Below are 15,126 nucleotides of genomic sequence, written 5' to 3' on the forward strand. Positions count from 1 at the left end.
GAATTACATGACACAAATTGCAAAGAGATCAAATATACTAAAACTAAGTGTACCATTTAATGCCACATTTGGATACAGTAAATAATATAAGAAAGATGATGGTGATGATGATAGTGAAGGATTTTTTTTTTTTCAGCTGGCAGAACAAAGTCTTTACATGCATTGAAGTTCTTTGCATTCAGTCTTTCATTGTAACGTGAAAGTAGACAATATTATCCACATTATGTAAATCGATTTTTGGTGACTGAATGAGACCAAATACACTAAAAATCCAAAGAAATTAGGCTGTAAGAAAGAAAATGAGAGAGAGGCTCTGTGTGTGTGTTTTTGTGTGAGTTTGTGAATTTATTTGCGTAAGCAAAAGATGGTAGGTGTCATTCACCATTGAGAAGCACTGACTGGACTACTGAGCGTGGGTGTACTTCTGAACTGTTCTAATGTTTCATATCCGCTTCAGCAAACACATGCAACACTTTCTTACAAATGCAGGAACAAATCAGTCTTAATGCTTACTTCCACTTACAAGACTATCTTAAAGTAATCACTTGTTTTGATGGTATGGAAATGTTCCGAACTGAAGGAATCATTTCTTCTCGATGCAAACAACTGGACTTAATCACCTCAAAGTCCTGTTTTCCAGCTCCACATCCCTTGTATACACAGCAAATCCAGCTTCATGAGGAATGTAGTGCGTTGGTGTGTCATTAAGAGCTTTTCTACTTGCTGAGGAATCCAAAGAGAGAAATAAGAATAATTTGAAAAACTAATTAAGCTATAAAATGTTCTGGGCTTCTCTATGCAAATGAATTATGTAGAATTTCATACTCAAAAAAAAACCTGGAAGCCAATAAAATCTATTGTAAAAAGGCAACAAGTGAGATTGTGTATGATAGAATGAAAGAAGGAAAGGTAGAAAGAATGAAATATTTATTTAGAGTTATTAAGAAAGAAAGAAAGAAAGAAAGAAAGAAAGAAAGAAAAAAAGAAAGAAAGAAATCATCTAGGGGGGCTAGTTGTCACACTTTGTTGTCCAGGAAGAACATGTCATTCCGGCCACTGTGTTGTCATGGTGAGTATTTTATTTAATTTTCCTTTTTTTATATTACCACCAAATTCACTACTATACTGTTTGGAATGCGTTTGGAATGGAGGCGTCTGACGGCAAATGTCAACCTTGATTTCATCTTGGTCTCACAGGTATTAAACATGAAAATTAGAGATATAAATCATCTAACAGAAACAGACTAAACAGGTCTAATGTCAGTTTCTTAAAGGGGTGCTACTATGCTTTTTCACTTTTTCAACTTTAGTTAGTCTGTAATGTTGCTGTTTGAGCATAAAAAAGATCTGCAAAGTTACAAAGCTCAAAATCCAATTCAATTTTATTTCATAAGAAATCACTTTTCAAAAACTACAACGAACGACTCGTTTGGACTACAATGCATATTCTCCGGGATTTGTGAGATCACAAATATCGACGAATGGGATGAGACCTGGTTGAGCTGCATTAGAGAAGGCAACGAGTGTCAACGAATGTCAGAGACACACTATCTTTCCCAAGGCAGACAAACTTAGAGTGATTACAATCATCCAGGTTTAAATCGTGCTCAAATTGATTTGATTTTGATGCAATATTTACACTGAGGCTTGCAGGCGTCTATGGTAAGGGACATGACATTTCCCGACCAGGTGCCGAATGCTGCCAAACACAACACACACTGGCTCAGCTAACCAACCACACCACATTTCATATTTCAGAAGGCGGGCCTTCATTTGATACAGGAACTATTTGAGCCGTTCATACCAGACTGGGGAGAGAGGTGTTGTAATAATTGTAAAATATGTGAAAAATAATGTGTTTTTTGAACAACCTTGTATGAGATCCTGTTCTAGTACACCCCCAAAACAAAATTAAGACTTTGTAAAAGAGCATAATAGGACCCCTTTAAATATATATAAAGAATATTTCACCCAAATGTTAAACCCAAGCCTTGCTTTAAAGCCATAAACATTCATCAGACAATCAGGCTCCTTAATCTTAATCAAGCAGCACCTTTTCTATAGCTTAGCGACAGCTTTGATGAAGGGCATATCTGTAATGAGATGGAGTAAATGGAATGACCAGTATAGATGACTCATAATCTCACTGAATAATAAGAGTTGAACCCCCTGTCACACACGTGTCCTTCTGAATCAAAAATCTGCTAAACCTCACACACTCTTTAAATGAGCTCCCAGAACACAATGCCAAAAACCTTGTCCATTTGCCATCTTATGATTCTATATATACTGGATTGTGAAGCCTGCTCTTCAGTATTTCTGCTTAATCACTGCTTCACAAATCTTTGTTATTTTAGTTATGTTAATAAGGTTAATATCACGGTATGTGGTATATTATACCCCATTTATTCTCATTGTATATTAAATTATATTTACAGTACAGACCAAAAGTTTGGAAACATTACTATTTTTAATGTTTTTGAAAGAAGTTTCTTCTGCTCATCAAGCCTGAATTTATTTGATCAAAAATACAGAAAAAACTGTAATATTGTGAAATATTACAACTTAAAATAATAGTTTTCTATTTAAATATACTTTAAAAAAAAATATATATATATATTCCTGTGTTGCAAAGCTGAATTTTCAGCATCATTACTCCAGCCTTCAGTGTCACATGTAACATCCAGTCTATCACATGATCATTTAGAAATCATTCTAATATTCTGATTTATTATGAGTGTTGGAAACAGTTCTGCTGTCTAATATATTTGATGAATAAAAGGTTAAAAAGAACTGCATTTATTCAAAATAAAAAAAAATTCTAATAATATATATTCTAATAATATATTTTCTTTACTATCACTTTTTATCAATTTAACACATCCTTGCTGAATAAAAGTATTGATTTTATTTAAAAAAAAAGAAAGAAAAAAAATTACTGACCCCAAATTACTGACCAGTAGTGTATATTGTTATTACAAAATATTTATATTTTAAAAACATAGCTTCTTTTTTTATTTTTTTTTTTTTTACTTTTTATTCATCAAAGTATCCTAAAAAAGTATCACATGTTCTGAAAAAATATTAAGCAGTAGAACTGTTTCCAACTTTGATAATGAATCATCATATTAGAATGATTTCTAAAGGATCATGTGATAATGATCCTAAAAATTCAGCTTTGCATCACAGAAATAAATGATAATTTAAAGTATAATAAATTTAAAAACAATTATTTTAAATTATCACAATTAATATTGTATATTGTACAATATTAAAAAATTTTCTGTATTTTTGATCAAATAAATGGAGGCTTGATGAGCAGAAGAAACTTCTTTCCAAAACATAAAAAATAGTAATGTTTCCAAACTTTTGGTCTGTACTGTATATATATATATATATATATATATATATATATATATATAAACAGGTAAATCTGCATAGGTTTAGACTTGGACTGAATTTTACATGATGTTAAACTCAAGACATAAGATTAGGTGCGAGTTTAATATATATTTGACCGCACAAATACGTCAAGGCTATGTGTTAATGACTTTGCGTCACTAGGATATGTTAGCATCATTATTTGGTTCGTATTGGAGAGCCAGCTTGACCGAGCTTGTGTGAGCGGAGCGCGCGAACGCTACAAATAAAAGAACGCGCGCACCTGCGAGCCTTTACAGCTCTATAAAGTCTGAAGAACTGAACATCTTCCTCCTATATACCAGCTCATCTCAGTGTATGTAAAAGGTATTATTACTTATTTTATATTTGATTTTATTCAAGCTTTATAAGAAAGAAGTTTTTGGTTTGAATTTTATAAGTAAAGTTTGGTGCAGGTGTGGATCTGAGGATGTCCTGCGGTTGGTTGCTCGTGCATGTGCTGCTGTTGCTCGCGTGTCCTGGACTCTCGCGCTGTGTGCCCGACTATCCGTCATTCACGGTAAGCGCACATTAAACGACACTTTAAAAAGGATATCGTTCGTTTGCTACATGGACTTGCTCTATGAGATGAAAAGGTGCGCTTTGTGCTTTAGAATCTTAGTGGCTAGATGTCACATTAAATAAAAGTTAATAGCCTACTAAAGTTTTAAATAATAAATAAGACCTCCTCCGGTAAAATAATTTATAATTTATGTAATAAATTTAATCAAAAATATATAATTATAATACATTACTGTATCAATACATTTTTTTTTTTTTTTTTTTTTTTGTACATGTGAACATCTATCTATCTATCTATCTGGGTACATGTATATGAATATATATAAATGCCTGTATAATATATAGATTAACCTTTCCACAATGCTAGTGTATTTTGATTTTGTGGTCACTTGTTTACTCAACAGCTACTGCAAAAAGCAAAATTTTAGTTTTGAGGACAAAATTCACAAAGAATATTTCAGTAAATGTAGATGTTTCATATATTAATTTATAGAGGTATGATGTTTCCATTTAATATTCTGCTGTTATTTGTAGCTATATTGGGAATATGATAACTCAAAAAGGCAACCGATACAGTAAATAAAAATTAATATTAATAAAAAATTAATAAATAAAATTAAATTATATATATATATATATATATATATATATATATATATATATATATATATATATATATATATATATATATATAATAAATAGGCCTAAATAAAAATAACTGGTAGACATTTTTGCAATCTAAAACTATATACCACTCACTGCTTATTCTATTATTTTATTGTATTGTAAAATCAGTTTTTAAAAGCAGTCCCCTGATCTTTTATTTATTTATTTATTTTAGTCGTTTTTATAACTTTAATGATCTTCACAGTCTGCAGTCTTTATGTTACTGAGTCATTCACATTAGTGAGTCAGACTTTCATTTGCTGTGTGTTCTGTACAGGACAACAGCGATCCCCAGTCTGAGCGCTATGAGAAACGATATAATGATATCGATTATGACAGTTTCATCGGCCTAATGGGCAGGAGGAGCACAGGTGAGATGATATGAATGATGAAATTTGCTTTTAACAGTATTAAAAGTGCACAATATTGGGAAATAATAATATATTTGTCATAATTTACTCGCCTCCATGTTGTTCTGTGGAAAATTTCACCTTTAAGGTTTGAAGACACAATAGAGTGGTGGAACTATGATGTCACTTTTGTAGGCAAAAACCCGGAAGCGAGTTAGCATTTTAGCACTTCCGGTTCCATCGTCCCAGAGTCAATGGGTTTTTTGAATGGGAGTTTGGTTAAATTCCCTGAAGTGAGGTCCGTGGTTCACACAAGCTCAATATACTTTCATATTTTATTCTACGATATAAAACGTAAAACACACCAGTTACACCCCACCCATGATTTTTTTAAACTGTTACATTTCTCAGATTGTCTTGATGGACAAAACGTGTAAGATTCATGAACTATGATTGAACACAGAGCTTATTTTTTGCAATACTCCAAAAGCCTATAGAAAAATCCTATTGGCTTTTTGTCGAGGGAACCAGTGCGATGCTAACAGCCAATCGGCCTACAACATGACGCCATAGCTCCCCCACTCTACAGAGAACTACTCCTTCAAGGTCAAGGGTAAATATTCATCATTCATTTGTTTTTCAGGAACAAATCTTGACACAAATTCACCATTTAGACGTAAGTTACAATTTTCTAACATAGGCTACTTTAGGCTATTATAATACACATGTTATTAATTAAAGTAACATCAGAGCTTGATGAGATTTTTCTCTTTGGTCCTCTGTAGCTAATATGAATGACATCTTTGTTGGACTGTTAGGACGTAGAAACACTGTGTCTGGTAAGTATGTGATAGGAGATGTAAAGACCAAACGGGGAATAAGAAATGGCATTAAACTGAGGTTAACTTATGATTAATTGTCTATATTTATGTCACTATAGGCAAGCAAACCGATACACTACGTTTTCAACAGCTAAAATTTGCAGAGTGCAGAATGAGTGACAGACAGAATATTGCAGAGAATACACTGAACTCTAGTGGGCACTGAGGAGAACTGTAATAAATGAATATCCTTAAAAAACTAGCCTTAAAGTATTTGTTTGTTTTGACTATCAGCTATTCCTGCTTGGAGAGGAGAGAGAAGAGGCAACATTTTCTTAAAAGACAGAAGGCTGAGGTGAGAATTTATTTAGCTTAAGTTCAAATGAAGTTCAGTTTAGCTTGAGTTCTGCATTATTTCATTGACTGTATTTTTTCCATTAAGGTTTTGCTGTGGTGCATGAAGCCTGATCTCTTCTGTCCAGAACTCATTCCGAAGAAAAATTCTCTCTTTAAGATAACTGAGCTGTATGAGTTTTAGTTTATTTTCAGTGTTTATTGTAGTACTTAAAATAAATAAATAAATAAATAAATAAATAATGTTAAGCCATTAAGATTTCTGAGTACAGAAAGCACCAAACTCAAATCAGATAAAGGCTGTTTTGACAGTGTCAACAATCCTGGGATGAAAAGACAAATGTAGAATATGTAAGCCACTTTATAATAATTTTCTTGCTCATACCTTAATTTCAACATACGCTTATTTAAAGTGATGTAAAAATATTAATTTATTTATTCATAGAATAGACCACATAAAAACAGTTTACTGTAAAATAAGTCTTTATTTATTATGCTGGTTAATATTTCTCATTGAATTATTCGTCACACATTCGCCTCACACACTCTTTTATAAATAAAAGACTGCTGTGGAAGTATTATACAGGATTCCCTTTGTACATAAAAATATATATATATATATAGAATAAGAAGGAAAACCGTATAAATTTGGATTAAAGACAAGGGCATGAAATGCATGAATTAAGAAATGCAGATTCACTTTAACAGGATTGGAAAGGACTGGTTTTGATGTTCGCACTATGAATGGTTCTGCTTCATTTCTGACAAGTCGGGTTCCCTCTTCATTATATAATCCACTACACATCTTCCAAAGTGCAGAAGCAAATTTCTGTGGGTCTTCTTAGTCATTGCAATTTCGCAAAACACTTTGCTCAAACAATGCCACGTCTTCAAAGAAAACTCTGCATTTCTTAAGTCTTTGTCTCTGTTGAGGATCTGGAATATATGTAAACTTAAGTCAACTTACAGAGTAAACTTCATAAAAGGGAATGTTTACACAGGAATTTCAGCCAAAGGGCTTTTCTAAGGAAAATCATGAAAATACTAGCAAAGTATGAGCACATTCAAACATTTCTTAGCTAACTTCTCATTGAAATAATGGAAATTTTCCCCAAAAAAACTACTATTATAAACAACTATAAGTTCATACTTAAAGTAGGTGGCACAAACTCAAGAGTGCTTTTCCTCTTTGAATCAACAGAACAGTACAGAATACTGCACACATTTACATCACTCTAGCACTTTCACAAAGATTTTCCCAGCCAAATTCACACCATCTATGTATTACTGAAGACTCACTGATAAATAAATCAATCATGTTTAGTCAAAACCCATAATCATTCCATTAACAATTTCAAGATGTACACAGAATTTGATTAGGTACTAAAATATAAATATATTTTTACTAATAATAATGTCACAACATCTGTATTTGCTTATTAGACTGAATAACTCCAAAACCATTCAGTTTTACAATAAATTCAAAAGTAGCATTTTGCTTGGAGTGGTCAAAGGACAGTAGTGGTTTGTATTAAAATAAAACTCATTTCCAGTTCAAACTAGTTTATTCATTCAAATAAACTGTATTTGAAATCCTTCATAAATGTGCCAAATGTCATACTATATAGTGCACAGTCACTTGTGTGTGCAAGTGCTGGAAGATCCTCTGATGATAAGTTTGAGCACTGCCTCCACTTATGTCTCTGCTGTAACTCCCAGCATTCTCTCAAATACTACCATACTAGAATAAATAAAAAATAAAAAAATGAATCTGAATAAAACACATTATATAAATATATCACTTTTAAAGCATTACTATAAAAGTGTAATTTCTGAAAGCCTACCAACACCAGTACATTTTAAGGGACAGTTAAACCAAAAAAGAAAACCTTTATTTGTTTCACAGAGGAAATAATGTCAGGTTTGGAATGACATGAGGGTGAGTAAATGATGACAGTTTTCTTTTTTGAGTGCACTATCCCTTTAAGTACAGCAAATACACACAAATAATTGAGAAACCGAGATGAAAAGCACAAACCACGAGCAACTGAATCAATAGTACCACTCTGGACAAATGTCTACATCAATTGCAAAATCAACACATTTAACCTTGCACAGAATGCTGAGTTGCCACCCTGGCGATGTGAACTGAAGCAAAACCTGACATTCAGTTCTAGATAAACAAAAACCTTTACAGTCACACTCCAGTCAATTAAATAAAACATTATGTGGTCTGAAAAATCCAATAATTCACAAGCCACTTTGCTTCACAGTATGTTACGCTATGCCACTCATCTACAAACCGCAAATCCCATTAGAATGAAAATAATAATAATAATAATAATAATAAAAATTCTTATCTACCTGGCTACCTTTACTTCTTTCCAAGGCACTCTATTGGGCCAGCCAACAGGATCTTATTAATCCGTATTCCTGCAGCTTTCTTAATGGGGTAGTTCAGGCAAAAAAAATTATTTTGTCATCCTCTACTCATGTTGTTTCAGTCCTGTATGAATTTCTTTCTTCTGTTGAACACAAAAGAAGATATTTTGAAGAATGTGTGCAACCAAACAATTAATAGCCATTGACTTCCATAGTATTTATTTTCCATACTATGCAAGTCAATGGCTACCACCAACTGTTTGGTTACCCGCATTCTCCAAAATGTCTTTTTTTGGTGTTCAACAGAAGAAAGAAAATCATACATGTTTGGAACAACTTGAGGATGAGTAAATAATGACAATTTTAATATCAGTTTAACTCTCAGAGAAGGGTAATATGCTGTTTTGGTGACATTTGAAGGACTACTGTACATCCTGGTTCATTTTTCTATGGATGTAATCTTAGTCAAAGTAAATTGTACACGTTCAACTTTGACAAAGGGACATATGGAAGTGGAGGATTTTTCTGGATCAGAGCAGAGGCACTAATTCAACGGAAAAAGCGAATTAATGGAAAATCAAGGCCCCTTTTACTTATGGCACTGCTGTTAAATCATACATGGTGGTGTGTTTATGATTTCGCAGTGCAGAACAAACACACAATTGCTATATATATATATAAACAGAACTGAATGTTAAGTATAATGTATGCAGATGCAGCCTTGCTTGTGGCCCAAAAATATTATCCAATGTTATTATACTGTTAAGGGAGGCTCCCACACTCATACCCCATGAACCACATACTCTGGCTCTACAAGTCTAAACCTTCATTTCATCCAATTCTGCACTGTCATAAATATTTAAACATTCACATACAAATGCATTACAAAGAAGAACAGACTCCCAAACGGTAGCAGTTCATTAAATCCACAAACATGTCATGCACACATTTCTGTGGCACAAATAAGACATTATCCAAAAAATGTAAAGGCATCCCAAAAACAGTTCTTTTGGATGAAGATTTTAAATTCCTATGCAAAAAGCTGCTATAACTTTTCATTAAGTTCGGGGGGATTTCTTTTCTCCTTCCTGTTCTTCTACCCCCAGCTTTTCCTCTATGTCTCCGATTTCCACTTTGCCTGGGGCTGGGGCATTGAAGTCTTGTATGACATTGGGTTCAGAGGGCTGATAGCGATATTTGTAGCCAAAGGCACGCAAGTGGTAAGTGTAGTATTCCAGCAGGTACATGAGTGATGGATTCACATAGTGGAAAGAGACGGCCAGGTCTGAGCAACACTGTGGGCCCTGAGAGAAAGAGTCACAAAATTATATGAATAAGAATGAAGAAAGATCCTGTAATTGCGTACTCGCCATGTTGTTCCAAACCCACATGTCTTACTTTTCGTTCTAATAATTTACTGATCACTCTTTTTTCAGGCAGTTCCTATGAAATTGGACTGCATTTTTCAAGATTAATTAAAAGCACCATAAAGTTATAATATATTGTATAGACTGATTATAATACATCGAATCACACTGATTTGGTTTTGGCGCAAGGATACAGTTGCAACAGTTAACAGCTAACTGGAAGATTTTTAGTGAAAAATGACTTAATATTTAAGGCAGTTCCTGACTTCAACTCAGAAGTCTTGGAGTATAAATCACCATCCAAATCAACTAATTTTATGGTGCTTTTAGATCCTTTTCGAAGCAAGAAAATATTGGTCCCCATTCAGTGTAACATAATGGAAAACAGCCCATATTATGCAAACATTTTTGTGTTCAATGGAAAATGACAATTAGAAACATCTAATGATTTTGGTGACATTCAGTATGAGTAAACAATGAAAAAAAAAAAATCTTTTTGTGTTCCAGATAAAAAAATAAAATAAATTACATCAAAATTGAATCAAAACAAGGTTTAGTATTACAAATAATGACAGAAGAATCTCTATTTAAAAAAAAAAACAAAAAAAAAAAAAAAAAAACTCTTAGCTATAAGCTAGTCTTGTTTTTAATATCCCCAGGCAACAGTGCTTAAAGTAACTGGTGCCTACACTGATGCATTGAGTAGACTTTGATCTGTGTCAAAACAAACTCATGCTCACTTGAGCCAGTGACACAGGGATTAGTGGCATTTGACTTGAAGAGCGCATAGTGAATGTTCTTGTGCGTCATTTATTTGAAAAGGATGTAAAGGGCAAGATTCCACGCAGAGAGAGTGAAGACTGATTTTCACCTTTGCAAATATTCAAATATCTTGACTGACACATGTAGCATCGATTTTCCAAATGGCTTTGACTTGGTTGAATAAACATGAGCGCTGCATTTCAAAATCAAAACGTGGCAAGGGTGTTTTTATATAAATGTATCTTTTTTGAAGGTAACCGATTGTCTTCAGTAAAATTTTGATTTCATTTTCCTTTAATCATTCCTATAATGCCTGATAAGGTGGCGTTTATGAGCACAGCCATGCTTTGAATACAGCCGTTACTGGGGAAACCTCTATTTCTGCCGCTCCAAAAGCGCCTCCTGCTGGCAGAGAATGAATTTGCTGAATTTGCCCTTAGCTGTTTTATATTTACATTATATACATATGTATTTCCCCCAGGGGAAGTGCTGCCACACACAGAGTGTAAGTCGATGGGAAACACTGTAGCATTCTTAACAGATTATTGAAAAAAGAAAAAAAATGTAGAGCGGGGACTTGGTTCAATACATCAGTTGTTAAATGGACGAAGACAGATCTGAATACAAAATTGCAGCTGATTGTAAAAAGGGGTGGGGTTTAAGCTGGCAAAATGCTTGGAGAAGTCCAGCATACGTCACCAGAGAGAAGTCTGTCATTTCACTGGAAGATCAAGTTCTGATAATTTAATTAAAGATATAAATGAGGCAAAAACCGTATGCATGGATAAACTGAGATATACTACACTCCAAGCAAAAACAAAAACAAAGATATTGATAATGGAGGTTTTGTAGCCTTTGATGCTATCTGTATTTAGACTCACCTGCACAATGGGGTAATAACAGTAGTTCCAATACCAGAAGGTCTTAGAAAATGTGCCAGTGAGATGGGACTCTGGTTCGAAAGGATGGAATGTCTCTCTTTGTAAGGTGTCTCTGGAGTCTCCTGCCACAACACCAACCTTCTCCATACACTGACCCAGAGCTAGGTCCTCCACTGAGCTAGTGTGAGTGCACACTTTGGTGCGAAAGCCTTCTACAAACCTCCTAAGAGCCTCTTTGCTCAGCACGTAACCTGCGCCGCCACTCATGTAGCCCTGTTTTGCGTACGGCTTAAACCGCCGGCCAAAATACACCGGGTCCTCTGGAGAGTGGCTGGCCAGAATCCAGCGCAGGTTGTCGACGATCACGTAAGTGTCGTCATCTGCTTTGAGAAACCAGTCTGCCTCATCCCCGTACTTGTCCATGACATAGTGGAAAGCACGAATGGTTTTCCAGTAGAGCTGATCCCGACCTTCCTTGGTGTTTAGGCCAACCGTGGGAAAATCAGGGTCATCCACAGAGCTTATAAAGACCACAATGTTGCAGTGGCGGCTCCATGTGGCTTTCACATGCCGAGCTTTCTTCTCAAGGTTATTAGGGCCAGTCATGACCCAACACAATATGCGTACATGCTTATAGAGAGTGTCAGCCAGTGTGCCATCCTCACCTACAAGAAACAAACCGTGATTATTCAGAAAAATAAATGATACAGACCAAAAATCACATGCTACCATTTAGACAAAAATATTTTGAATGTGCATAATCGTAGTGAACTTTTTTTTAATGAGAATAAACATTTATTTATCAAATTGCAGAACCTTTTAAAGTGATAGTTCACTCAAAAATGGAAATTCTCTCATCATTTTGTCAACCTAATATCACTCCAAAGCCATAAGACTTTAATTCTTCTTTAGGAAACACAAATTATTATAATTTTTTTTAATCTTATCTTTTTTTTTTCTTTTTTTTTTGCACATACTTTCAGTGAAGGGACAGAAATCCCTTAGGTTTCAATAAAAATATCTTAATTTGTGTTTCGAAGATGAGGAATGACATTAGGGTGTGTAAATGATTTTAAATTTAAATTTTTGGCAGAACTGATGCTTTAAAATTAACTAATCAAATCCAAAATGCTTTTAAAAATGTTGATAAATGTAAGAAATAATAATATTCTATGAAGCAAGGATTACTACTATCTGTTTAAATTTATGTCAAATACTTATTCAGAGAATTTAGTGCCAGCATATGGTAGTCCAGAGTTTATTACTTTTGGGGTAGTTTACTGATAACCAGCTTGCGATAAAATCTTTCCGTAAACTTTAACAAGCTCAACATAACAGATGCAAGCCCAAAATCAAAAGCAAAGTCCATCTCTCCAGGGAGTATACACAGACAGACACAAACATGACCATAAAGAGTTTCTCACAGAGTACAAAAAACGACTGAGTTCACATTCAAATGGAACAAGTTAACTGTTTCTTCAATTGTAAAAACAGTGTGTGATGTTATATCCACAATTAATACCAATAAAAGGGTGTAATAAGCTGAAGTACTGTATACATCATCTGGCACTACCTGTCTAACACGTCTCTTTTAGAAATGCCTTTATTTTTGGTATCACAGTAACTGACAGATTCACTTGTTCTTTGTGGGTCAAAAGGAATGACAAACAACTTCTTCATATAAAAAAATTGAGCATGACTGTCTGTAACAAGCATTCATTACAACATTATGATTTGCAACAAAACATTGCAAAACAAGTTTAACTTGTACAGGTGAAACAACAGAGCAGCACAAGTAATGTTTTTTATTTAAATGCCATTTAAGTTATCCCCAGCCAGATAGGCACAAATATGCTTAAAGACAAAAAAAAAAAAAAATAATTGTTACATTCTGCCATCATATACTCAATTCATGTTGTTCCAAACTTATTATACACCTTTACTGAATCTGTTTTGCCATTTTACTTCTCTTCTTTCAGGTTCCACATAAGACATATGAGACACATAAATCATGAAGGTTCATTAGTTTCTTAATTAATTGTATTTACCTGTATGGTGAGGATGATTGAGGTTGAAGAGAGCCAATCTCTCCTTCTTCCAGTTCTTGTTTTCTTCTTTAACCATCTCCAGCAGGCTTTTCTCGTGGGCCTCGGACTCACGAGACCCCAAGTCCCGTGTGAATCCAACCTGACGCAGGAGCACGTACAGGGTGCACGTGCCTACCACAAAGCCCACATAAAACGCGGAGCGCGCACCGAGAGCTTTCATCACGAGCTCTATGTGTAGAGACTCTCACCTCAGAGGGACTATTTAGAACACAGACAGAAACACAAAAAGACTAACTACATCAAGCAGAGGCTGGCGCAGTGTTAATCAGGCCTATCATTAGGCGCGTACAGTCTGCGTGACATCAGCTCTGTGATCTTTATGACTGATTATATGACAACGTTACGATAGAGCAGCATGCGTCATCATACCAGGATACAACTAACGTCTACCCTGAAAATTTATGCTGAATTAAAATATTTGCTTAGGAAAATTGATTCAAGTGTACACAACACTATCAGGTGTCATGTAACTAGCGTTTTTTAAATAATTAATTAGTCTTCAATATTCCTCACAAACTTAATACGGTAAAATATTAAAGATAGTAACGTAATTGAAAAAATGACAGTCGTCGTCAACTAAGCAAACATCTAATGAGGCCGCAAGATAACACATTAAGTAAAGAAAACACAACAGTTTAAAATAACACACTAAGTAAATTATATTAAACTAAAATATTAAGACGTCTTCACCATCGATACTGACTTCATCAACTGTTGCCTTTGTTAATATCGAAGAACAACTTTTGTATCACAGAACTGATGGAAGGTTATTATTTTTAATCAATAAATACTTTTTTTTCTATTTCTGAAAACAAGAAAGTTTCAAAACAAGCAACTTTGTCATGGTTACAGCAGAAGTACCAGAGGAAGTCTTTTAGCCTATGTTATGTTACAAGGTTTCACAATCTTACCAGACAGTTTATTTCCTCCATGACTGAATTTGGCCAGATATTGGGCAATTATGTGCATTCCAGAAAAACTGCAGAATTCTGCTCCGAGGCCATATCAGCCCAACTCAAAGAGCTAGCATAACAGCTGTGATTTCCAACTTAAATCCGAAATCTGACAGCCTAATCAGGTAATTCGGCTTCAAAATCGTGTCCTGGCTATTTTCTGCCTCACGCAAATTTGAGTTGGTGGATCATTTTAGGCTTCACTCAGAACTAAGTAGCAGCGTGCTTCCTATCTATTCCTATGTTAACTGAATGCTGTTCACCAAGTAAAACCTCTCGTATGGGGGCTGTTCAGTTCCGTACTATAATTAGCCGACCCTATTCAGAGCTCCTCCCTGTCAGTCTTAGTTTCTTGGACAGTGACACACACCCATTCCACTAAGCCGAGTCGCCTTTATTTCAGAAAAGAGAAGGAAATCTTTTCTACCACACCATTCTCGAAATTCCTGAGCAACTGTCAACTGTTCGCGTCACACGCGACGGAGGCGCATTTGATTGGATAGATCGACTGTCAATCTTAGGCTAAACGATTATGTCATT

At 34.6% G+C, this 15,126-nt stretch overlaps 1 protein-coding gene across 1 annotated transcript; it reads right to left on the reverse strand.

Annotated features, from left to right (window-relative positions):
- Positions 1–9,326: 9,326 nt before the first annotated feature.
- On the reverse strand, positions 9,327–15,064 carry LOC109062766 (glycoprotein-N-acetylgalactosamine 3-beta-galactosyltransferase 1-B-like). The gene is made up of 4 exons (XM_019079829.2): positions 14,545–15,064; positions 13,574–13,831; positions 11,526–12,190; positions 9,327–9,819 (listed from the first exon to the last, which is right to left on the reverse strand). The coding sequence occupies exons 2-4, from the start codon at positions 13,791–13,793 to the stop codon at positions 9,574–9,576; spliced, it is 1,131 nt and encodes a 376-aa protein (XP_018935374.1). The 5' UTR covers positions 13,794–13,831; positions 14,545–15,064; the 3' UTR covers positions 9,327–9,573.
- Between the last annotated feature and the right edge of the window lie 62 nt (positions 15,065–15,126).

Source organism: Cyprinus carpio, chromosome A6 (assembly GCF_018340385.1).
Source record: "Cyprinus carpio isolate SPL01 chromosome A6, ASM1834038v1, whole genome shotgun sequence".
In the NCBI taxonomy this organism is placed as follows: Eukaryota; Metazoa; Chordata; class Actinopteri; order Cypriniformes; family Cyprinidae; genus Cyprinus; species Cyprinus carpio.